This window comes from Heliangelus exortis, chromosome 9 (assembly GCF_036169615.1).
Source record: "Heliangelus exortis chromosome 9, bHelExo1.hap1, whole genome shotgun sequence".
Lineage (NCBI taxonomy): Eukaryota > Metazoa > Chordata > Aves > Apodiformes > Trochilidae > Heliangelus > Heliangelus exortis.
In genome coordinates this window covers 19,203,112-19,229,363 of record NC_092430.1, presented here as the reverse complement: position 1 = coordinate 19,229,363, position 26,252 = coordinate 19,203,112, and the positions used below count along the sequence as shown (strand labels likewise).

Here is a 26,252-nt window from a genome sequence, read left to right as displayed (position 1 = left end):
TCCTCTCCTCTCCTCTCCTCTCCTCTCCTCTCCTCTCCTCTCCTCTCCTCTCCTCTCCTCTCCTCTCCTCTCCTCTCCTCTCCTCTCCTCTCCTCTCCTCACCCCCGCCCGCACTGCCCGCCCTCCGCTCCCTGCCTCAGGATTGGCTGTCCGCCTCATAGCCCCGCCCCCCTCCGCTCCCCATTGGTCGGAGCGGCGGTTCAGAGTGGCGCCGGGCGGTGGGCGGGTGAGCGAGCGAGCGGCAGCGGCGCTGCCATTGGCGGGAAGGCCGCGGCCTGCAGGTTGGGCTGAGGCGCCGGCCGCGAGGCGGGGGGCAGGCGCTATTGTTGCCGGATCGCTGAAGAGCGGGGCCGGCGGACACCGGGGCCGGGCGGTGCGGGCCCAGCGGCAGCCATGAGCGGCGGCGTGTACGGGGGAGGTGAGTCCGGTCCGGCGCCGCCTTTCCCCCACCCCACCCCTCCCTTCCTCGGCACCGTCCCGTGAGGCGGCGCGTGCGAGCCCTCCCCCTTCCCCCACTCCCCCCAGCAGCCGCCGCCGCTCTTCCCGCCGCTCTCTCAGGGCCCGAGCGCGGGTGGCCGGCGGTCCGGTTCCCTCAGGAATGTGCCGCCAAGTGGGAGCCCTCTTGGACTCCCCTCTTCCTTCGAAGCGGGGTGGCAGAGTGCGGGAGGAAGAGGAGACGGCTGCGGGCCTTGTTGGTGTCCCTCCCGGTCTCGTTCCGCCGAGATGCTCCCTCAGAGAGAACGGCCAAGCCGTGGCCTTGGGTTGAGTTAGAGCCGCCCGAGAAGACCCCGCGCTTTGGAAAGTGGGGTGTAGTTTCCTCCCGGAGCGCTTCTGCACACCTTTCCCCGAGCACTGAAGTCCGGGTGTTTTATTTCAGACTTTGGCTTTCTTCGGGGTGTGCGGAGCACCTCGGCGAGGATCGGGGCCCACAGGCGTGAGGGAATTTCGTGGTGTGGCAGCCTTCATGTGGCACTTCATGTAAAGAGCTGGCACTTTCAGGCTCGCCCTTCTAGTTCTGACCACACCCCCCCGAGAGGTGTGGGCTCACCTGGATTTGTGTGACTATTGAATTAGCATCTTCTGAAAGCTTGGTCTTGTAATCTGTTAAGATGCCACTATCGTCTCCCTCTTATGTGAAAATTTCCCTTTCTCTTTCTGTAAAAGAAGGGTATTGCAGTGTCCAAGTTAAAGCCCATCTGCAGTTTTCTAATAAATCAAGTCACCATAGTTCTGAATAGAGGAGTTTCTCCTTGCCTTGGAAAAGCTGCCTTGACTTGCCTTCCTTCTATTGCAATCACAACAGACTGGCAGGAGTAAGTCAGGATTGTATCAGAGTGCAATAACCATTTACCACCTCTTTATTAACAATCTTTGCAGATGAAGTTGGGGCTCTTGTTTTTGACATTGGCTCGTACACGGTGAGAGCAGGCTATGCAGGCGAGGACTGTCCAAAGGTGAGAATCTGTGTCACTCAACAGAAGTACAACACGAGTTTATGCCTTAGGTCTTGTTTGTTAGCTACATGTTTTCAGAATATGCTGGGTTTTTTCCCAACTGTATTGTATAAGGAAAGCTCTGAATTTGTGAGGAAAAAAACCAACCCACACACATTATCAGTTCTCATACACTGCTTACTTTTGCCTTACAGGTTGATTTTCCAACAGCCATTGGTGTGGTGCTAGAAAGGGACAATGGCAGCACTCTGATGGAGATTGATGGTGACAAAGGCAAACAAGGGGGCCCAACTTACTACATAGACACCAATGCCCTGAGAGTTCCAAGGGAAAATATGGAGGCCATTTCACCTTTAAAAAATGGAATGAGTATGATGCACTGTGTTTTTTCACCTGTTTTTAAAATAGCATTGCTGGGCTGTAAGAAGTCATGGCTTTCATATAAGCAGATGCTATGTGTGGCCACAGAAACTGTAAGAATGAATACCTGATTACAGGTGACAGCTTATAGTTGGTTTACTGGTTGGGGTTTTTTTTTGGCATAAATCTTGAAATGTTGTGATCACAATGCTTACAGAGGAAGAGAATTCTGCAAAGCTAATAAAGGAGGTGTATGTCTGCTGAAGATAGCTTTTGACTAAGGAGCTTTATAAAAAACCAAAAGAAGTTGTAGAACCTTCTTTGTATTTATGAAATAGAACAAAACTTTGAAATAACTAATCTGCTCACTTCAATGTTGTTACAGTTGAAGACTGGGATAGTTTCCAGGCAATTTTGGATCACACTTACAAGATGCATATTAAATCTGAAGCAAGTTTGCATCCTGTCCTGATGTCTGAAGCACCTGTGAGTAAAAAGCAAGTTTGCATTTTGAAAAACCTTGCCTGTATCTTCTTGCTGATCTACAACATTATCTATCTACAAACATTAGTTTTGAACAAGTCTGACATTGACTTGTAGGTTCTGAGAGTTAAAACTTAACTACAGAAACAACAATTTTAAAACACTATGCTCCTTCTGGAAAATAATCTGATTAAGGAAAATGTCTAAAAAAGAAAAAAAATTGAAGTTGTTTGCATGAGTTGTGTTAAAAAGTATTAATACGATGCAGAACTTAAGTCAGTGTATCAAAGGTACACAAAGCATAGAGCAGTTATGCCTTTCTTTAATAAAATCTTACGTAAAGGATTTTCTTTTTCATCATTTTCTTGTTTTGATTGGTAGCTTGTGGAGTATGGATGGATTTGCAACATTTATTTAATGTTTAGTGGCTCAGTGAGCGTCTCAACAGAGGTTCCCATTAACATTCTCCTAATGTTAAAAAATGTCATGTTTTAAGTAATGGGAAAAAACTTCATGTTTTAAGGTGTAGAATATTTGGTATATGTAGTCACAAGTACAGTAGGGCTGTAGGAAGACACCTTGGAAACAGGAGTATCTGGATTTGTTTTTCTTTCAACTGGGAAAATTATTTCGTGTATCTTTCTGCCTGTAAAATGAGCACGTTGGTTGTTTTGGAGAGTTCTTTGGGAGACTGATACTGGAAGAGCTGCAGAAGTGTAAAGTTATTTCTATTGTAAGAGCATATAATTTCATGTGATAAATAAGCATTACTCTGTTGCCATAGAATTGTAATAAGAGAGGTTCTAAAGAAGTCAATTACTAGAAATCTGTCCTTATAGAATTTTGATATGGTTTGAAACTGCATCTATAATAACTAATTACTTCCTGACTATGTCAGCATTCTTCTAGTGTGCTCTAATGATCCTCTAGATAAATGTGTCTTCCTTTTGGTCACTTATTTATGGATTTCTTCTGTTTTTTCTTTTTCTTCTAGTGGAATACTAGAGCAAAGCGTGAAAAACTGACTGAATTGATGTTTGAGCACTATAACATTCCTGCTTTTTTCTTGTGTAAAACTGCTGTTCTAACAGCGTATCCTTTGGAAAGTTTCACCTCTAGTACCCCCCAGGAAATTGTGGTAAATGTATTTTAGGCAATTCCTAGTATAACAGCATGTCTAACTTTTCTTCTTTCAAATGAATTTTTCTTTGAAGATCTAAGGAGGAAGTAAACAAATTCTGCTTCTGAACTTTAAAGCTTTAGAGCTCAGTTGTTAAGTTCTCCTGGTCTGACTATTTTTCTTGGAGGTGATGTGTATATATATATATATAAATATATATATATATTTATTTTGGTTGTTTTATTTTTTTTCTCATTACATATCACAGGTAAGAATTACAAAACTGAAATGGTGTTGTCCACACTATTAAATATAATAATTAGAATGTGAAGTTCCCATAGCCTTAAGATGAATATTTGCAATTACTTTAAATGAATAATATTTTTCCTGCTTCAGAGTCTAAATGGGTTGGATGTATGCTTGCTGCATACTATTGACATGAAGTCTCACCTTTGTGTGTCCAAAGATCAAGATAGTTCTTAAACACTGTTCTCTCTCTGAGGTTGTGCACTTCATAGTAAGAAGATATGTGTAAGAAAATGGCAAATCCTTTTGTAGAGCCAAGGAGTCCTTGTTCCTACTTACACTATTAATTGTATGGCAACATTTTTTTCTAAATTGAAAACTGTGATACTTTCCTTAATCATTTTGGCTAGATTTGCTAATGGGAGATCTACAGGTCTCATTTTGGATAGTGGAGCAACACACACCACTGCTATTCCAGTGCATGATGGATATGTACTTCAGCAAGGTAATTTTTTTCATGGATAACAATGTTGTAGTACCAAGATTGAGTTAGCTGTCTTTCTGCTTTTACACAGATTTAAAACCAACAACAAAACTATCTCCCCTTAAATATTCACTGACAAATAGTTTGTTGGGAGATTTTATTCGTTATTTCAGTGCTTTCTAATCTGGTCAGGGTGGTTGTTTCTTTTGTTTCTCTCATGTTTTTCTCTCTTTTTAAAATTTTGTTTTGTTGTGTCTTTTAGGTATTGTAAAATCACCACTTGCAGGAGATTTTATTACTATGCAATGCCGGGAATTGTTTCAGGAAATGAACATAGAGATAATTCCTCCATATATGATTGCTTCAAAGGTGGGAAAGCAATTTCTTTTGGTAAGTGTTTGTTTGGGGAAAGGCTTAAATGGTTACCTGATGATCATGTTTCCTGTGCTCTCAGGAGGCAGTTCGTGAGGGGTCACCAGCAAATTGGAAGAGAAAAGAGAAGTTACCCCAGGTCACTAGGTCCTGGCACAACTACATGTGTAATGTAAGTAGGTTGTTTCTCCCATTCTCATACTCCCCTAGGTGTCCCATAAAGAAAATTTTTTGTAAGTATGTCAGATTTTCTTGAACAACTAGAAGTATCTTTAAAAGGTCTGTATAAACTTTATCAAACTGAAGACTGAGATTCTTATAACCATATTCTTCTTAACTCCATAGTGTGTCATTCAGGACTTCCAAGCTTCTGTTCTCCAAGTATCAGATTCAACCTATGATGAACAGTATGTCATTGTTTTCATTCTTGAAAACTGATTATCAGTTGTGCATGGGGTGCTTAGCCTGTTCAGGTACTGTGGGCTGGTTTTATTATAGAAGAGATTTTTAGATAAAATCTGGTTACTTCTGAAAGTAAAAATCCAGTAGAAAAAATTGTTTTTCCTTTTGTATCCAAGTGCATGGTATTACTGAAAGTTGTATCAATTGCAACATTTCCACTGAAACCTTGGTTTGTAATTGTGCTTAGATAACTTCACATCCTGTTTACATTGTACTCTAATGTGTTACTTTCTGACTGATGCTCCAGGGTGGCAGCCCAGATGCCCACAGTTCATTACGAGTTCCCCAATGGCTATAACTGTGACTTCGGTGCTGAGCGTCTGAAAATCCCTGAGGGACTGTTTGACCCTTCTAATGTAAAGGTAAAACACCTGTGATGTGCAGTGATTGGAAGGCTTTAATTTGCTAGATCATCACAAAGCTTCTGCTGGAATGGTGCTCTTAATTTCATCATTTGTATGTGTGTATTTACACTGGGTGGTTGTCTTGGGGGTACAGTTTGCTTGTGTTGTTCTAGGGTTGGGCTGGTAAAGGGTATGAGTTGAATGGGAAAAATAAGGCACTTTTTTTTTCCTTTCCCTAAAAAAAAAAAAAAGCTTAGCTCCCTCTCTAGTAAATTCAACACATTTGGGACTGCCATATGCCTTGCTCTTTTCAAGTGATGATGTGTAGATTACTAATTTTAATTCTAGGGTTTATCTGGTAACACGATGCTGGGTGTGAGCCACGTTGTCACAACAAGCGTTGGAATGTGCGATATCGACATCAGGCCGGTAAGTGTTAGTCAGATGTATTATTTTAAGGCATGGGTATTTTTGTGCTGTTGTAGGATTTGGGGACAAGAACACTGTTCATGAAGAAGTATGAATTTCTTAGGATAATTATAAACACATTAGAATAATTCTCTAAGTATTACATATTGGTATGTAGGAATATGTAGACTTTTTTGTCTTACACATTGCTAAATTGGGTTTTTTTTTTACTTAGTGTTTCTGTCTATATTTATATAGCTAATCTCTAGGTTTTGTGGCTGGCACTGCACAATGTGCATTGGGTGGCTTTAAATGAGCATTACATGTTCTGAACTTGGAGTGTTATCTTCGTGTTTTGGGGCATGGCAGAATATATTTTCTATACATAATTAATCCTGTGGAACTTCTGCAGAGAGCAGATGGAAGAGAAGATGTTTTAAAGGAAAGCTTTCTTTTTAAAACTTTGTTCTAACTTGTCAATTTGAAAATATTCAAGTTTGATAAGGACTGCATGGGTATTATTTCAAAACTTTTCCTCTTGGGGGAAAATTTTCAAAAATTTTTGCTCTTTCCTCTTTTTGTCAGGCTGTCTGAGTAGGCCAGGCCCTGATTTGTGTTCACCAACTGCAGCAATAGTGAGATTGAAAACTGTTGCAGTGCTGTGGGATTTTACTTTGTGGTTGGAACATCTGGCTATAAGGAAACCAACAGTATGGATGTAGGAGAGATCTGTAGGTGTAGGATTCTCCAGAGCAGTTTGTAAAATCTCCAGATTTTATAAACATCACATAGCTTGTCTTCCTTGTGCAGTTTAATATTAATCTCTCTTGAAATATATTTCAAGTGGTTAAAAATTAAATGAATTGGGAGAGGTACTGTTGTTGGCCTCGAGATATATTGTTGCTGTTGATGATACATACTTTTGTGCCGTTTCTCTCTTATTCTGTGAAACACTTTTTTTTTCAGAATTCTTTCAGAGTTAGTATTGTAGGTTGTTTCTTCTCTTTTTAGGGCCTCTATGGCAGCGTGATTGTAGCAGGAGGAAACACTCTAATACAGAGTTTCACAGACAGACTGAACAGAGAACTGTCTCAGAAAACTCCACCGGTAAAACAGCTCTTAGAATTACTGCATCGAGCTACTTTTCTGTTTGCTTTTCTGCTGCATAATTACAGAAGCATGTATTGTAGCTTTGACTTCATTAGGAACCCAACAGCTGAAGAGGTTTCTGTGGGGTAAGAAATCTCTAAAGAAAAGAAAGTAGTCTGAAAGTTGTTATTACATGAAATTAATTCCAGCAGATACTATAACTGTTTTCTGAGTATTTTACTTCTTCATTCCTGCTTTCAGATTGTGATTGTAAGTTTTGTAATTGTCCCTAAGCAGCAGTCACTATTTCCCTTGATGGCCTCTCTTCTGAAGTGTTGCTGACTAACTTGAAGCACATTCAGTCAGTCTGCCTGAGGTTTTATCACATTGTCATGGGATTTGTTCTTCCTGGATTCTGCAGGCAACTCCACCTACTCATAGATAAAACCTGGTGATTTAATGTACTTGTATTTTTTTTCTAAATCACTTGATGCCAAAGAAAGTATTAACATCTTACACCTGTGTTCTTGAGAGAACACATATCTTATGAGATTTCTTGAATATTCAAATTCAAGAAAAAAATGTTCTACTTGTAGCAATGCTGAAATTGTGAACACCTTGAGAAACTGAGAAAAGTGGTTTTTACTTGCTGCTTCCTGTAATAGCTGAGGAGGAACCCATTGTAATTCAAACATTTTTATTGATACAAGGTGTTTTGAAAGAAAAACCAATTATTGGGTCCAAAAAGGACTTGATTTCTGTAAGTTCAGCAACATTTTAGTCCCAATACATGTATAGGTAACCCAGTGTTAAAAGATAACAATGTATAGTGTGAGTATTACTGCTCTTTACCATTTCCAGCCTTAAGTATTTGCTGCTGCTCCCTGTTGGGAGACAAGTTAAAAAGCCATACATGTCCTGTTCTACTGTGGCTGTTTCTTGATTTCTAAATACAGGAAAGGGAAATTTTATCTAAGGTTAATAAAATTTACCTTTTTCACCTGCATGTTGGTATATGCACCAAGTTCCTTGAGCTGACTCTGTCATGTCCCTGAATTGCCTGGGACAATTTTTGCCTACAATTTCCCTGATTGCTCTTCCATTTTACCTCTTTTTCTGTTCAGAGCATGCGCCTGAAGTTGATAGCAAACAACACCACTGTGGAGCGGAGGTTCAGCTCGTGGATTGGTGGCTCGATTTTGGCTTCTTTGGTTAGTAACATTGTATTAGTATGTTGTTGTGCTAAGAAACAGTCACCTAAGATGTTATTTCTGCCTGAATGTGCATTGCAGAGCTTGGGCTGCTGTAGCAATCATCTTGTCTGTCCTTGTGGTAAGGTGATGAGAAGGTATTTAAAATAAAACCAAGATGAGCATTTCCAGTTAAAAAGTAACTTGCAACATTCTTCCATTTTTAATGACAAGGCTTGCAGGCTTTGAAATACAATGTCTAGAAATGACATGTATACCAGGAAAGTAGGAAAGCTGCTTCTCCATCATATTCCTGAGCTTAATTCTACAAGTTACTGAATACTGAAATGGTTTATGGAGATTGATTTAGCAGTATGTGAAAGGGATACTGAAATCAGCTTTCAGTACTGTAGCTTTCTGTCTTTAAGTTGCTAGCAATATAAAACTGAAAGGAAAAGAAAGTTGAGAGGTCAAGTCCTCTTACCTTGTTTAATGTAAAGATTTGTTTGTTTTTCTTACTAGGAAAAGTTAATCATGTTTCACTTAACCGTTTGTTTTCTGATTTTTTATTTTTTCTTTTATTTGGTTGTTTCTTTTTTTGTTTGTTTTTGTAGGGTACTTTTCAACAGATGTGGATTTCTAAACAAGAATATGAAGAAGGAGGGAAACAGTGTGTTGAAAGAAAATGTCCTTAAACACCTCTTACTGTGAAAACTGCTGCCTGCTCAGTGCTCCTTCTGTTTTATAGCTTTAGCATACTCAGGAATGGGATGGACTCTTTTTTGTAGAAAGTTTATATTGGATTTTTTTGGTAATTCAAGTTCCATTTTAACAAATCTTAGAAATTTTGAGATACCTAATTGGTACTACTATAGAAAAAGGATGTTTACGTCCCTTGTAAAGCAATAATTCTTGTAACAAGCATTTTATAATTTTGTATAAATATCTATTTTCTCTAGTATCTTTTCCTAGGAACAGCTTTACAGGTTAGCTAGTAGATAGAGGCATAACCTTGCAAATTCCCATGCAAATTTTATTAAGAATCTCTACTTTTACATATTAGTCTTCCTTGCTGGTACTTTGGCCTTAAATTGCTCTTACTTCTCTCTTATAAAAGAATAGATTTTATTATTTGAGCAACTTCGTGAGTACTTGCAGAGAAAGTTACTCTTTAGTTTTAAAAATGTTAAGTTTGTATGTAGTGATCTACTACAGGTGACTCAGTTCAGTGTAAGCTTTTCCTGTCTCATGAAAGTGTTACATTCCATGTGGTGAATGTTAACAATAAGCACTGGTCTGCTAAATTCTACCATGGGGCAATTTCATTTCAGCAAACAATCAGTGCTGTCCACCTGATTTCTAAGAATGTATATAATGCCCTTGTGATGTAGGTGAGAAGCAAAACTTGTTTGAGCTAGGAAAGTTAAGAATTGTCTCTCCAAGACAAGGAGAGCAGTCAAAAGACCTCAGGATGTGGCCTGACTTTTACAGGGAGCTGTAGCTCAAAGGGAGAGTCACTACTGGTTTACTCCTGGTTTAGCTCCCTCCGCTGACTTACAGCAAGGTCAGTAAGTGCCTGCATTTTGCATGAGGAGTGTGCACTCAGGGCCAGAGGAAGATTTTTTTTAATAGTAGGAACTGGTTGTCAAGATGCAGCTCTATGTTGCTCTTAAGCTTTCTTTAGTCTACAACTGTGTGATGTTGTGTATTGGGACACAATTAAGTTTTGCTCCTTATTTTAAAAGCTGTGGAAAACCAAATAGCTTTCAACCGATTAAAAATAAAACAAACTGTAAACAGTACTGCAATGTTTTAGTATCCTAAAAGATCCTGTGGGTAAATAATGATGAGGCCTTCAGTTGAAAACAGTTTCATGTTACCTCCAAACAATAAAGTAATTTATCAAAACAGCCTGCTTTTGTCTTATCAAGATAACCATTATTTTGCTCGTGACAAAGTTGTTTGCTACAGATTTTCAAAGCTATTGACCTCAAAAATGAGGCAAACTTAAGCCAGATACAATCAGTGATGCAAGTCACCAGCAACTGTTGTCATACAGGAAGAAAAAGACTCAGTCTAGTTTGCACCAGTCTGTGGAATGTCAGCTGAACTGGTATCATAGCTCCACTACAATAAGTAGTGCTCTATAAAGTTACTGTGGCATCAGTGAATAACACCAGGTAAAGTGTTATCCCTACACTACGGTTCATATATACACCTTATACTTTCATCTGGCTGTTAGTTGCTGCTTTCATTTTAACATGTATCTAATAGCTGCTTAATTTTTAATTTTCCAACAGTTTCTAGAAACAAGTACTATGCACCAAAACTGCTTTTTGATTCCAGATGGTAAGTTTAATTTAGGTCAAATGTAGGAATAAAAAAAAAGACAAAGACCCTCAGGAATGCTCAGTCGAGTTGTTTGCTGGTTTCAGAAGTTGTTTCAAGTTCCAGTCACAAAGGTACTCGACCAATTGCTTGCAGCTCTCTTCCAGCATGTCACTGGCTCTGAGACTTTACAGCAAGATGAGGGAACTTCCTTTCCAGGACCTTCTGCCTTTTCTTCTCTAGGTTTTGCCTTTTTGCCCTTAAACGTAAGTTTTTTTCAAGTCTAAGCCTGAAATGAAGAAGTCAGTGTGGTTAATTTCTAGATGGCTTGTAACATCCTTAAAGAGCTCAGCCCCCTAATCAAACAGAGGCTGACAGTTGTTAATAACTTCAGTATTAACTTGTTTCCAACAGTGAAAACTTTTTCTTTAATTGTGCATTTGAGTTCCGCAGAATTTCAGCCTCTGGGAGGATCTTGGGTACCCTGCACGTAAAATCACTTTTACAGTGCAACTTGCTACATACCAGATCTCTTAGATGGGAACAGCCAAAAGAAACAAAGCAAACTGATTTAAAAAGCCTTATTTTCAGTTTACTGTCTTAAAACTAAACAAACCTACCAAATGACAAAACGAGTAACACCAAGAAACAGATCAGAAAATATTTGATATCCAAAAAATCTTTTACCTGATGAAGCGATTCACATGGGGTAAGTAATAGAATCTCCTCTTTTTGTATTTTTTGTTTAAGTACCATGGTATTGGCCATTCCTTGTAAGTATACCTGTTAAAGAGATAAAAGTCAATATAGAACATATTCATTCTATGCATTACACTTGGTTACAGAATGGTGCTTAAGTGGTCTAACTGGTAGATAGAATTTCTATGTCAGTATTTACTTTTCAGCTCTGGCTTGGTTTGTAACCTCATCTCACATGTAACTCAGCATCTTTCTGTAGAAAGTGGTCTTGCTGGAAAACCTGCAGATGTCTGAAGGGAGGGGCCAATATCTACAGTGATTCTTTATATTTTAAAGTTACTCCTTCCTAAGAATGCTATCAAAAGCTGATGGGAACAAATTGTGTATGAAGAGTTTTCTTTTGTTTCTTACTGTTTTCTTTTAAATGCCAGTGTTTGAGAGTCAAGAATGTTAAGTTTTTCTCTCTAAATACAGACTATTATTTCTGTTTGTGGTTTCTTTTGCATATGGGCTGCACAGATGGCTTGTGCAGAGCTACCTGCAACCCGATTGTGTCAGACCTGCTACTATTTGTACTGCAGTTCCTATGTTCTCTGGTAAAGAAATCACATCAGTTGCATGGAGCTCATTTGATTATAAGTGATAGAGTTTGCCATTGAATTCTTTAGCAAGTCATCACTATATTAAAAAAAAACAAGCCAACAAAACTCAAGAAGCACCTGAATGCTGACCAGAAAAAAAAAAAAAAGTTTGTATCCCTTCTTTATTAGATAAAATTTTCTGGTAAAGAGACATACCACAAAAAAAACGAATCACATACAAACCAAAAATTCTCTTTTCATACCAGTATGTGCGTCCTAAGAAGTCTTGTCTCCACTCTCCAGGTACTGGTTTTTCATGGCCAGTTTGTAAAAGCCTCAAAGCAATTTCTCTTTCTCTGACAACTAAGTCTATATTTTTCATCGATTTTTCTACCTGGAAATAGGAAATAGTGTCAGGATAGGCCAACAAAACACAATGCTGACAATTTAAAAGATCTCAAATGAAAGTCAAAGACAAAACTTAAAGGAAAAGCAAAAGCAAAATAGAGTAGGGAGTTCATTAATGTGTAACCTCAATGTTGTGGACTGAGTGAAAGAGCTAAATTGATCCTGTGGATGATTCAGCTGGCCAGTGAGGGTGCAGATTTCCATCTGTGAGATGTAAGCACAGAGGTGGCAGTCAGCTTATAATCAAATGATATTTTAAATGCTGAAGATACTGAGGAAAGAATTTATTAGTAGAAGAATCACAATAGTGCAAAAGGAGGGGATGACAAAAGTGAGGACAGGAAAGAACCAAAGTGCATAAACTTTGGAGAAGACAATGTCAGATGCAAGAATCTCACAACAGGTAACTAGAAAGTTTATGAAGGTTAAGACTATAATAATATATATTAATACTGTAATGTTGATGTTTTACTTGGAAGTTTCTGGGCATGAAGATGGCAAAGTATTTAACATTACAGAACAGGTGGTAAAGCCTTTCCTACAATATTGCTGGAGCACTGTGTGCTTATACTAAAATAAGGGAAACAGTTCTCAAAAAGGCCCTCAGCAAGTTTACAAACATTTCTTCCTTCACCCAGCAGTTTTACTTAAGAGTTACATTTTTAGCTAGTATGAAAAGTTACCTTTTCTAATCGTTCTGGACTTGGCATAGGCCTGAGTTGTCTTTTTGATTCTTGCTGTAAGGTTAAAAGCATGTTTTTTTCCTTCAGTAGGACATACCTAGATCAGAAAGCACAGTACTTCAACAATAATTTCTGGATGCACTGGCAATTATTCACTCAGCACCATGCTGGATAGAGCACAGCTGTCCAACCTATAATCCCATATCCTGTACCTGCCAGCTTCATATAAAGAAGCAAACCAATCCTGACCAAATGGAGAAAGCCCAGCAGAAGGGGGTGAGGGGGCCTGGTGTACAGGATGTGCAAGGAGGCTGAGGGAGACAGAGCTACTGAACCTGGAATACAGGGAGCTAAGGAGGGAGGAGGTTAACACTGTATCTACTACCTGTCAGAGACTGAGCCAGACTCTTACAGGTGCAAGGCAAGAGGACAAGATAAAGGAAAACTATTCATATTAATTATTAAGTACTAGTTTAGCCTTGCCACTGGTCATCTGGAGTAGTGATGCCAATCTCCAGCCTTGAGGCTTTCAAAATCTGAACAGATGCAGACCTAACACCCCAATGTAATTTAGCTGTTGGCCCCACCAGAGCTCACAGTCTGAACAACGCCCAAAGAGCTCAAACTCAGCCTCTTAGTACCAAACCTGAACCCCTTCTACTGTACACAGCTACCACAACCCCCTGCAGTACAGCTTTTGTATTCTGTGCAGTACCAGAACTTGGGCTGCTCCAAGCCCAAGGAGCTCTAAGCAGGCAGAGCTGTATGGCAGAGTGACTCTACTGGCTACTTAGTTCACTAGCCACATTATTCACATAAAATGTGAAGACCTGCTTCAAAAGGAGAGAAGCTACTTCACTGAAACTTACCAAAGTTTGTGCAAGTCCTCACTACTCTTGCCCCTCAGATGCTTTATATTCCATGCATCTCCTGTAAGAAGAAAATAACTCAGTTTCTCTTATTCTGAAATAAAAAAAAAATAAACCACTATAGAATGGGTCTTTAGATTGTAAAGTATTTTCTTCCATGGCACTGTATATTTCCATCAAAGAAGATCTCTTCTGTGATAGTCTTACTTAAGAGCAAGGCAAAGGATTTACAGCCAAGTATTTTGCTGCATAACCTCTATTTGCTTTCATAAACAGAAAACACAGAGAAAATAAAATTTCAGGCATTAAACGCACAAATACGTGTACAAAGATCTGCAAACTCACACTTATATAGCTATGAATACTTCCTAAAACGCAAAAGAATAGGGCAGATTTCAGCTGAGCAGAACATCACTACCAGAAATGTTTAAATAGAACTCACCTGACTTGACACTTTTCTCTCCCCAGTTTGCTGGATCATCAAAAAACTCCTCCAGACCTTTCCGAGACAAAGTGGTGTGCAGAAACTTCAACTGATGGAGGGGCTCCACTTCTGGTACGTTCTTATGGAAGAGATTTGGTGTTAATCTGCATAAAAATTAGAAGCAAAGTTATATATGATAGGAAAGAACAAAAGCGTTTGGCTAAATAAGAGTGTTTCTTTCATTTGTAAAGGCACAGATCCTACAGAAAGATGACTATCACAGCCTGAGTGAGAATGAGTTCAACTCTTCATAAAAAGTCACTTAAAGGTTGTGATCTCCACTATCCCAAGTCTCGTTTAAGTAACATCTACACTCTGAGATAGGTGGCAATTTGAAAACTAAAAGGAAGAATAAGCTTGAGCTACACTGTACAAGGACACCATACGGTATAGCACAAAAACCCTACAACCCATGCTGGAAGCATACATCTGCAGAACGTGAGCTGCGGAGCCAAAGGCTTCATACAGCAGGTGTGCGATACCTTATAACATAACCAGGCTGCCGGGGCTGCCAGAGGCCCGGACACCTGGAGCCCACCAAGGCGAAGGCCGCCGAGGGTGGTTTCAATGCTCCCGGGAACCGCGCTGCAGCCCTCAACGTGCCCATCCCCACCCCAACAAATCCCCGAGCCCCCACCCCACTGCCTACCCGGGGAGACCGGCAGCCGCCGAGCCCGGCCGAGCTCCTGACAGCCGCAGCGCTCCCGTGAGCCGCCGGCACAGAGCGGACACGGCGGCCGCCATCTCCCCGCCGCCCTTCCCACACTGCCTGGCGGCGCCGGAAGGAGAGGGAAGGCTCTGCCCTTTCCCAAGGTGGCGGCCGTCTGGCTTCACCCCGCCGCCAACTCCGGTGCCGCCGGCTCCGCCCCCGTGCCAGTTCCAGCTATGGCGGCCATGAGCCTCCTGCTCCGGGCTGCAGCTGCCTGGGGAGCACGGCGGGCGGCGAGCGGTGCGGCGGGCAGCGCTCTCCTCCCGGGGCTCGCCGGGGCCGCCCGCCTTCCCGGCACCGTCGGTAGGGCCTCGGCGGGGGGAATGAAGGGGGAGGGAGTTCCGGGGCCGAGGTGACCTTGGGGGCGGAGGAGAGGGACTGGGGGGCCGCTGCCTCAGAGAGGTTCGGTCCCAAGGTTGGTGCGAGGCGGGGACCTCCCTGTCAGCTCTTGGCCTAAGGGCTCTTCCCGCTGCCTTGGGGCGGGAGCGCGGAGCTGGGTGGCGGTAATGTTGGAGGCCGAGGGGGGGTAGGGAAACACTTGAAGGTGTAGGAAGGTCCCTCGGAAGGTGGAGTGTGTGTCTCCGCTCCCCTGAGAAATTACATTTCATGGGTTGAACTTGGCTGCAGGCAAAACAGCCCAACATACTGATAGGTGAATTTATTTCGTCTTTTGTAGCGACATTCAGTGATTTATTCGTTGGGGCTTCCAGGTGGAAACAGTTCTACGTCTGAAGTTAGAAAAGAAATAAAAGGTTCATTCTAGCAAACATTGATATCTTCCAGAAAACCTGCTTGTAACTACTCAGCCACTGCTGTGTGCTGGCTTTTTTTTTTTTTTTTTTCTTTCCACATGAGTGGTTGACCTTATCCTGGCACAGTTGCCAGAGAGAGAGGAATAAAAACGTGACATTTTGGTTCAATTTTCAGTTCCTGTGCGGCACAGCAGTGGCCATGGGAAGAGAATGTTTATTATCAAGGCAACAAGCTTTTATGATACTCGGTTTCTGAACTTGTTGGTGAGTTAAAAAGAAATTTATTAGAGTCAGTATTACACATCCCTTGCACATGATGTAAGAATGTCTAAAATACAAGTTTCTCTGTTGCATATATGACAGCACCTAAAATGTGGTTGGCATTATTCACATGAAGAAGAATTTCCAGTTCTTGTCCTCAAGAATTTTTGTCACATGTAGTAAAATCAGGGCCAGATGAAATAAAACAATACAAGATTGGCTAAATGGCAAAGATTGTGATGGATACTTAAGTTAATGCTGTAGTAGCTTTCTTAAATTATGTCTGTGTTCATATATGCATAATCTGCAAATGCTTTCCACTCCATCCTCCTTTTAAAAACATATTAGAATCATAGAATGATTAGGATACTTTTATGCAGGGTTTCCCTTCTGTTACTCAAACCACTAACATGAAAGATTTAAAGTTAGGAAGCCTGACCTGAGTTTGACTCCTAAAAAGCTAGGTTTCAGATAAATCCTGTTGTGATGGGTAACAGCCAGCCTGATGCAGCTCTCTTCATGTCATCAGGCTTTATTTATCTGTCTTCTGCAGTTACCAAAGTCAGCAGTGGTTGTAAATTTATGATGGATTATATTGCATTGGTACTAGTGCCTCATGACAGTTAAATGCTGAAATAAACAAGATGCTGAGACAGCATTCAGGGAAAGCATTACTATCTCCTGCAGAGAGTGACCTCTCCAGGAGGTTGCAAGCTGAAATAAAGAGGCTCGTGGACTTAGACAGCATCTCAGTTTCTGTATTGTAGAATGTTAATTAATTCATTTTAAGCAGAAGTGTGTCTTTACATACAACATCTCTGTCTAACCTATGAATGCAAATCTAAGAATTACTGCCTAAGAATAATAATTACTATAAGAATAATAAATACTAAGAATTACTATCATTTTCAGAGGAATCTTAATTTTGTCAGGCTTCTGAGTTTCCCATGCTGTTTATTTTTATCCCCTACACAGAGATTCTATATATTTCTGACGGGAATACCAGTGGCACTCTTTATAACATATGTCAACATCTTCATTGGTGAGTTCTCTCTTATGAGTAACCTAAGTATTCAGACAAAATTATTAAACAGAAAGGTCTTTGGAAGACCATGAAACAGGCCTAATAGGTATGGTAATATCGTGTAAGTATGCAGAAGAAGTTATCAGTGTTTTTATTTTTTTTCCGTTGTTGCTTTTTTTAAAGTTTTCCATGTTTTTGTAAATGGAAAAATTCCATCTTTTGACAGTCTTTCAAACATGAGTGAAGTTTAATGAACAGTTTGTCTGTATTGAAATGAATTTGTATTACCTTGTTTTTACACACTTCCTTAAGAAGGCTGCATGCACTGCAAGTGTCACTTCTTATCTAGCAAAAAAAGCCAAAATTCTGCTTGATAGTATGTGTTTAAAATGTATTACTATAATAATATAGAATTAATTTAATGGAGAATTTAGGGAAGATTCATGCTTTCATCTCATAAACTTTAGACAGCATTTCTGAGGACTTGCCATTAAATTATTTCTTCTGGATAGCTGCTAGTTTCACCCTTTTGTTGTGTGCCTTAAAGTCAATGAGCTGGATACGTGCAGCGTGAAGTGTCTGGAAAAATTTTAAGGCAAATTTTTGAGTAGAACTCAGATTGAGGGTTTAAGTACTCTCCATGTGAAACAATGATCTTTTCCTAACATGAAAGGCAGAATATAAAATTAAAAAAAAAAAAAAAATTTGAGTTAGATCTTCCTCCTTTTCTTGTCAGGTGAAGCTGAACTTGCAGAGATTCCCGAAGGTTACGTTCCGGAGTACTGGGAATACTACAAAGTGAGTGTAACATATAAAGGGTGGCACTGTATGGGCAGCCTCCCTCTTGATACTTTTGGGATTAAAATGTGTGGATTATGATAATGAGGATGGCCATATCCCTGCCATTGGGTATCAATGTAGTAGAACTCAAATATGCAATTAGAATTGAAGATTTTTATAGTCAGAAACTCAAGGTTATACTTTGTTCATTACATGGTATTTTCATAAATTTAGTACCTGGCTTCTTGCTGCAAGCACTTATTTTGATAGCAAATAAATTAATTTAGCAATATTATTGTGACTTCCAACTATCATGACTATGAGTTTCAACTCATTTAGTCTTTTGTTCCTGGTGAAAATGGTGAAATGACCTCTCTGGGGAAACAGAACTTTAAAATGTTCCTGATTACAGAAAGGTTTGGAGTCCATTTCTGTGATTACAGTGGCAGTTCAAGGAACTTTACTTCAACAGAAATAAATAAAACACATCTTCCATTAGCTTCTAATTTTGCTATGGCTTAGCCATCTGCAGGTTATCCTGGCATTAAAAATGGCAAAAGAAATACAACTTTTTAGGGTTCTGGATAAGTTGAGCATATTTTCAACTTTATCGTTACAGTTTGAATGTCGGCACCCATAGTGTTGATGATGTATTTCAGGAACTGGAGCATGCAGTGTGATTTAGTTATGATAAAATTTCAACTTGGAAATTGCATGAATAATCTCTGTTTTCATATTTTCTAGCACCCGATAAGTCGCTGGATAGCTCGTTACCTCCTTGACCCCCCTGAAAAGAACTATGAGAAGGAGATGGCTATGCTCGATGTTGAAGCCAAGAAAACTCAAATGAGGTATGCTACATAGTTGAAATGTTTTAGAATACTGATATATTCTGTAGTTAATGATTTTATTTTGGTTAACATACTGAGCTGGATGCTGACATACTTATCTGTGTATCACTTGACCCTGAGTGCTTGTACTGGCTGGTGCCAAAGTGTAAATTAAGGCTGTCTGTAGTCCCTGCGGTCTCAGTACTGAGATTACCAGAACTGGAACGATCCAATGGCAGTCTTGGCTCTCCAGAACAGTTCATATTTATAAAGGCATAATTCTGTTTCCCTGAATAAGGAAATGAACAGCTCTGCTGATGTTCATAGCTTAATTGAGTAGCTAAATGACAGTTTACACAACTGGTCATGCTCCATGTTGCTGTTGAAAATTTTGTGGGCAGCAAGGATATTATACTATGTGTACTGAACTTACTCAGAGCAAACTGTTGTGGGACAAGAAACAGTTCCACAAGCTGTTGCTGAAGGGACCAAGACAGCATAGCTCCTACCACCACATTTACTTCTGATTTTCTTTCTTCTATTAATTTTTAGTTGAAAGCAGTGTAAGAACTTTCTTACTCCTTACTAAGCAAGAACCTGTGGCAGAACTCCTTGCAAGTATTTTTGTCACTCTTCTGTGAGATGACTTGCTGAAAAAAAATTACATAGAAGGATTTAATACTTCATGTTTTAGCTGAAACTTTCATGTGTTAATATTATCTATGTTTGAGTAGTATTTATAAACCATAGATGCTAAACTCATTGCTGCTGTCAGTAATCCCTGATGTTAAACATTTATATATGTATGATCAAAAATAATAAACTTCATGTTGAGTATGTCTTGCTCTTTTTTTTTTCAGGCTGCTGGAGTTGGAGGCACGCAGACTGATGAGACAAAGGGGAGATGGACCTTGGTATCATTATGAAACACCTGATAAAAATCTTATTGACAATTCTATGAAAGCCACACCTGACAATTAACAGTTTTAAGAAAGTATGCATTGTCTTAAATGCATACCAACAAACGGTGGCTGGGCTATGTAATTTACATCCTGCTGTTTGCTGATGGAAATTAATAAACACCAACAATGTTTGTCTTGATTCCAGTAATTGAAAAGCAACTGTGTGGCAGTTAAACTGGTGAAGTTATTAAAGTTGTTAATCAGAGAAAATGCCGTATGTCAGTTGCCAACAATTTCTCCTTTTCTTTGAAACATCACTGTAGAATGGGCTCTGTGAGCTTATATATGTGAAACCAGGTGGTAATATTAGTCTTCATCATTTGATTTCTAGTATTTAAAGTTTTAAATGTAAGGTACAGGAAACTGCAAGGCTTTTTTCTTTCATAATGCCTTGTGTCAGATAATTTGTGGAAGATGAACTAAGTAAGAAAAATACCTTCAAATCTTTGGACTACTAGGATTATATCTACCACAGTAGACAAATTCTTTCTCATTACTTGTAGTAAAACTCATCTTTCACTGTGTTCCCAACTTGCATGTTGTTCAACATCTGCTGTGATTTTCTCTGCATTAACTTAAAAGTTTCCCTATTTAGATATCTGTTAATTCTTTCCATCTCTGATAGTGTCAGCCATGCTGTTTATTCATTAGTTTTATCAGCAGTTTTGCCTCTTATGTATATATAATTTATGCTTGTCTGGTCTTCTGTTTTTTCCAGTCTCACCTCCTATGTAGTCTGTGTCTGGAAAAGACTTCTTATACAGACTCTTAAAACAAACAAACAACAACCCAGAGATGATTGACAGAATTCTGTACATCTTTCAGAACTCAGATCAGAACTCTTTTCTGTGTAGATAATCTGAAAAATGATCTTTCTAGAACGTCTTTTGGGCTTATACATAAATTTAGGTGTGAAAATGTGTTGTTCAGCTGTAATTAACCAAGAACAAATTAAGAAATAAGTAAGGCAAATAAGGCAAGTTGTGCCTGGGGACATACACCCGCATAACTGCCATGCATTTTCAGAATCGTGCAGCTATTTTTCTACTCGACTTTTGACAAAAGGAAGAGGGTACCCTGTAGCTGGCAGACTTTGCCACTAGAGGGATGTGTTTCCTCAGGTTCTGCCGGCCACGATACTCCTTTGGTTTTAACTCCCTCAAGAGAGTGATGGAAAGTGCCTGTTCCAGTCCGTGACCCCAAACAATCTGTCCATATTCAAAATTACCATTTTAAAGGAAATAAGCCCTAGCCTTTTAGCCTTTTACTCGTGACCATCTTGTGGTTTCGAACTGTCAAACGCATAAAGTTCTTTCTTTATATTAAGCAGCTTTGCACAGTCTATTTTAAGCTAGGACTGCCTTGTTTGCTGTTTCCTAGCACTGCTAGGACGACATTGATTTTGTATCAGTCCTTTGACTTGTCCTTTTTGTTTGAGTCAATCTTTTACATTAGATGGTTTGTATATCATCTTATGGCTCTCATTGTCTGCAAATGCTGAGTTAATCATAAGAGAAGTCATTAAAAAAGTATGAAGCCTTCTCAGGCAAAACAAGCATGTCCAATGACCCTGTATTCATTCGTGTGGTTTAGCTGTCATGCAAAAAGTGCTGACAAGTCTGATTTAAGTTTGTTCTTGAGTAAGTCGAAGGCCATCCCACTGATACTGTGTTCTGCTGTTGGTATCTCGTGCCGTTCCCAACACTGGATTATTTTTTATTATTATTTTTTTTTTCTAGAAAGGTCCCTGCGAACACCCTGCCCTGCTCTGCTCGCCCTCACATCCTGTTTCTTCGCAGCTGGATACAAACTTACATTTTAGTTCCGTTGTTAGCTGAGGTTTTACCAGAACCGCGTTCTGAAACTCTGATGTAGTTTTGGAGGCGTAAAAGGCGGCTCTAGCAAAGGCCACATCCATCACCTGCCCGGAGGTGATCCATGAACCTCGGATATAATGCGGGCTGCGGGTGGGAGGCTGCCTGTCCGTCTGCATCACCCTCCTTCACCTTCACTGGACGGGTTGTTTCCGTAGCCCCCGTTGCTGCCAGGCACCGGTAGTACCGGCAGTACCAGCACTACCAGTGGTACCAGCGGTACCTGCAGTCCCTTCCCTCGGTTCCGCCTTCCTCCGGTACCGGCAGCGGAGCGGCCGCGCGACGCCGGCTGCCACCTAACGGTCGCCCGTGGCACGTGCGCGGGGCGGGAATCGCCTCAGGATCGCGGCCCCACCGCCCCTCTCAGCCCTACACCCGCCCCGCCGCCGCCTCTCTCTCTGTCTCTGCTTCCCACGCCGCCGGGGAAACGGTCGGAGGCCGCGGGGGGCAGCCGGGTGCGTCCCGCCCCCGCCGCCCTGCCCCTCCCTCCCGCCCTCTTCGGGACCCCCGAGTGCCGCCGCCGCAGCTGGTGCCGCTCCTGCTGCCATTGGATTAAAAATAGCATCTTCCCTCCCCCTCCTTTTCCCCGCGGGCCCGACTCCCGCTGCCGCCGCCACCGCCGCTCCCTGCCCCGGGCCCGGCTGCCCTCCGCATCCATCGCCCTCGCACTGCCCGCTCGCCGTCGGCCGGCCGGAGGGAGGGAACATGCAGCGGGCCGCGCTCTTCAGCGGCGGCGATGCGCAGATGGCCGCCGGGGACCTGGGCGAGCTGCTCGTCCCCTACATGCCCACGATCCGGGTGCCCAAGTCAGGGGACCGGGTCTACAAGACGGAGTGTGCCTTCTCCTACGACTCGCCTGTGAGTGCAGCGAAGCCGCCCCCGGCTGCCTCCGCTCTCCCCTCCCCTCCCCGCCGCGGGCAGCGGACATGCCCCCCCCTCAGCCCACCGCCCTGCGGCAAACGCGCCCCTCCGGCGGCCCCTTCCCCGCTCCCCGCTGTACCACCCGCTCCCAGGGCAGCCCCTCGCCCACTCCCCGGGCCGCTGCCTGCCCTTCAGGCTTCAAAGTCTTCCTCCATCCCTTCCTTTGATAACCTTCCTCCCTCCACCTGCCGTGGCCTCCTCTGCAGCCCGGTTTGCCCTCGCCCTCCCCACCTGGCTGCGGGGCCTCCCCCCTCACTCCTGTGGGTCGCGGTGGCCGGGGGGGCCCTGCCCTGCCCTGCCCACCGCCGGTGCTCGGTCTCCTGCGTCCGGAGCTCCTAACGGCGAATCGCTGCTTTATTTATTTTTCTCCTTGAGGCGGTCTGAAGCGGTGGCTTAGACATCGGGGGGGTTGAGGCTGGGGTTGCGGTTTTTGGGGAAACTTTTCTGCCTGCTGGGAAATGGGCTCTGGCTGCCCGAGGTCTGCCTGCTACCTCCCCGCGGGAGCCCTTGTTTTTTTACATTCGCACTGAAGTAGTAAAAAGGGGCGGTAGCTGGCATTCTCGTTTGTGTGTTCTGGCTGGCAGATATGCCAATCGTTTTGCTTTACTACTGTCTCAGTGCTCATTCACGTTAAAAAATATTAAGAGGAGGCTTCCAAAGTAAAGGCTCAGCTTGAAAACCAGTGTGAAAGTCCTCCTGAAACACTTTCTCTCCCAGGGTTTCAGTTACACTGCTGGACTTCGACCAACTTGTAATATTTCCCCACTAGCTTGTTTAGTTTGTTGTTAAATGAATGTTTTATATACACTACATTTTCTATGGTGGTGTAGCTGTCTTGCAGAACATCCTTAGGTTCCACAGATTGCCTGTGTTCAGCGGCAGATTTGGGGCCTAAATTTTAACTTTGCTGACTACCCTGGAAATCTGCATAAATAGTAACAGTTGGTGCTATGTAAGAAACAGGTGTTTAAAGGTACACTTTTTAAATGGAGCTGAACATTTATTAGAAAATGCATTTCTACAAGAAGCTATATTTTTCTAGAGATGATTGAGCACTACATTGTGATGTTTAAGCTCAGTGACAGCAATCAAAAAGAAGCTCAGAGCTTACATTGAAGACTATTTAATGAAAGGTGTATTTCAGCCAGATTTTTTAATCCTTTATCCCGCTCTCTGGTAATTCCTTCTAATACAGCAAATCAAAATTGTTTTTAAAGGTGACTCAGCTGTCTGGTGTTCATCATGTCTTGTTGAACAGAGGTTATTTTTACATGCACTCTTCAGATCTCAAGTGTCACCCAGCAGCCCTGACTGTACTGGGAGGCAGTCTGATTAAAACTGTCAAATTGGACTGTACTGCAGAGATGCTAATTGCATTATGTACTTAGTAAGGTTTTCGGTGGGGAAAATCAATGTACCACAATGTTTCCTGCAAATTTTTGCTCGAGTGAACACATGGTTGGTGTTTTTAGCAACACCTTCAGGCTTCTTTGATGTTACCGTTTATGAAAAGTTTCTGTTAAAAAGTAGCAACTGTTATATAATTCTGCTACAAATTAAAAAACAACCAATCATCCCATGCCAACAAACTTCAAGTAAACACAACAAAACTGTATGTTTGAACAAAACATTTAACTTAGCAGAAACTATGTGTAAAAGTAGCAAAAAGAGTTTGAACCACCATGTGTGTGTGTGGGTATTTTAAATTTTAAAAATTGGGTTTTTTACTTTCAAAAAACTTCTCATCCTTTTGAATTGATTGAGAAAGGATTTCAGATTTTGTAAGATATTGCCCTTCAGTTGTTAAAACTTTTTGATTGAATTTCATTATAGGCATTCAGAGAGCAAAAGGCTTGATTGAATCTATGTGGTACCAGTAAAATTAAAACTAGTCTCATTTTTTATAATTTTCCACAGCTTTTCAGCCCATACCACCCTCATCTTATCTGGGCAAAAGACTTGTCTCAGAATTTTTTTTTATTTCCCATATAATCTAACAGATACTTGGATACTGTTCCCAAGATGACTATTCTAAAGGGCAAATGTATGCTTTCTTGGATGTAACACTGTTCTTTCCAAATTGAAAATAAAAAAACTGTGTTTTTAAGGAAACTGGAACGAAACAGACAGGTTGTTGACTTGACTAAAGGGAGATACTACCTCTTGTTAAAATTTTAACTTCAGCCTGTGGAGTCGATTCAATGCAAAATGTTTTGTTCTGTCACTTTTTCCAGTACTAGAATTTATTTGAGTAGTTTCTTTCATTAACACCGTAAGACTGTCTCAATCTTTACCCTTCTTTTACTTTTTTTTTCCTTCTCCAAAGAAGTGACTATCTTCACAGAGAAGTGAATTTCCTTGAGTGCTTTTATCTGTGCAAGTGACATACCCTGTCACACAGCAGCTCTATACTCAAGTTTCTTTAGCTATACCAAGTGTATATAGTTGTGATCTGATCTTTAAGTGTTGTAATCTTTAAAGTACACAAAAAAACATCAGACCTGTTAGTATGGGGTACAAAGTATTATTATTACAAAAGAAAGATTCCACAGCAATTTCAGAAAGGACTAAGGAGGATGAGATGGTCAAGACCAGAGCTGTTTGTGTCAGGGAGTGTCAAAGAAAACGTGCAGAGTGTCTCCACCTTCTACTGCCAACTGTGCAAAATTTAACATGACCTGGCTTCTGTTTCTCACTCCGTCAGTTGTGTCCTCTTGTCCAGATTTGAGAGGTGTAATGTCACTGAAGAACCATGTTCTAGTGCTTACAGAATGCTTCACTAACTGTTCTGAAAATTGGTTGACCCACCGTTCCCTTTCCATGACTTAAAAATCTTGGGTGCAGATCTGAGAAAAATGGCACTTTTGTGTTACAGTCACTAGATGAGATACTTGAGGTGTGTGAATGTAGGAGAGATACAAGGAGATATCTGATGTATTTTTTCCCGTGTGGATTCACTGTAGGAGGATGGTCTTATCAGAAAGGTGGTGTTGTTAGAAAGACCACTAAACAAAAATTAATGCCATTAGATTTGGCCTGTTCCCGGTGGAACATATGAGGGTTTGTTTCCTGGAAACTCAGCAGAACCAGGAGGCAAATTTCTGTGCACTTTAGAGCCCAAGTGAAACTTTTTCATTTATTTCTCTTATAAGATTGGAAAATCTGATTTTTTTACGACGTAATTTTCACTGACTATTTTGGTTGCTTCTAGATAAACTGTGTTTCCCTGATGAGGGCTCCTACTCCAGTTGGTTCTTTCTACTCCAACGGTTCTTTGTATGTACAGGAGTTATGAGGGAAAGGCAAGCTGCCTACAAATTTTCCACTGTGGCCTCTCTTCCTCTCTGGGCTAATGAGCTTGACTTTTGTGTTCAGTAGAATACAGGAGGCAAAAAGGTTGCATTGATAAAATCTTTTGTTCTCTTACTATTTCTAAAGATACATAGTACTCAGCTGGAAATTCCACCTTATAATGAAATCCTTGAATCAAGGACCACTGATGAGTTCATATGAGATGCATCCAAGGGAGAGGCAATTTCTAGGAGTGGGATACAAACTGGAGGTACAAGAAAGGCATACGTGCAGGCTGTGCACATTGCAGATAAATGTCTTCTGCAGCCTTTCCTACAAAGGGCATTGGTTACAACCACAGCACAGGTCAGGGGTCTCACACAGCAACAGGACCAAGCAGTCTGCTTCTGTAAATTGCAGGACTGTGTTTGTTTAAGCAGCTTAAAGCTTGGCTTCACTGCTGGAAAAACCTTGCTGCTGACAACAGCTTCCTTTGTGAATCTTGCTGACTTCATTTAAGTGGCTTGAGGACACTGTAGTGGTTATGTTAGGACAATTCCCAAAGGCTAAACTGTGCTGATACTCCATTGTGTATTGGACAGTACAGCTGAGACTGAAATCCTTAAGAGTTTGCAGTGTGTAATGGATACCAGTGACCACATTGCATGAAACTTTCTAGAAATAAATATTTCCTGTCTGGTTGTCCCTTTGGTCAGTATTCCTTGAAGAAAATTAGAAAGTCACCAGGGCCAGTGTCTGGGAGGGTAGGTTGGTATCCCATTTC

At 41.2% G+C, this 26,252-nt stretch overlaps 3 protein-coding genes across 3 annotated transcripts in view; 2 read left to right on the top strand and 1 right to left on the bottom strand.

The window, feature by feature from the left end:
* Positions 1-232: 232 nt before the first annotated feature.
* On the top strand, positions 233-9,920 carry ACTL6A (actin like 6A). The gene is made up of 14 exons (XM_071752607.1): positions 233-418; positions 1,378-1,454; positions 1,649-1,823; positions 2,200-2,300; positions 3,292-3,389; positions 4,074-4,168; positions 4,410-4,516; positions 4,602-4,691; positions 4,865-4,926; positions 5,229-5,343; positions 5,674-5,754; positions 6,745-6,840; positions 7,947-8,033; positions 8,627-9,920. The coding sequence occupies exons 1-14, from the start codon at positions 394-396 to the stop codon at positions 8,705-8,707; spliced, it is 1,290 nt and encodes a 429-aa protein (XP_071608708.1). The 5' UTR covers positions 233-393; the 3' UTR covers positions 8,708-9,920.
* Positions 9,921-10,342: 422 nt separating this feature from the next.
* On the bottom strand, positions 10,343-15,477 carry MRPL47 (mitochondrial ribosomal protein L47). Its single transcript, XM_071752606.1, is given in 9 exon segments — positions 10,343-10,629; positions 11,028-11,123; positions 11,884-12,014; positions 12,712-12,808; positions 13,581-13,641; positions 14,023-14,168; positions 14,714-14,811; positions 14,813-14,907; positions 14,910-15,477. Coding segments are annotated over 9 exon segments (1,350 nt in total). The 5' UTR covers positions 15,418-15,477; the 3' UTR covers positions 10,343-10,511.
* Positions 15,478-21,747: 6,270 nt separating this feature from the next.
* The window catches only part of USP13 (ubiquitin specific peptidase 13), a 42,513-nt gene continuing 38,008 nt past the window's right edge, over positions 21,748-26,252 (top strand). The window contains exon 1 of the mRNA XM_071752605.1: positions 21,748-22,114. Within this exon, the coding sequence (XP_071608706.1) occupies positions 21,962-22,114 (153 nt within the window). The 5' untranslated portion in view covers positions 21,748-21,961. The remainder of the gene's footprint in view (positions 22,115-26,252) is intronic.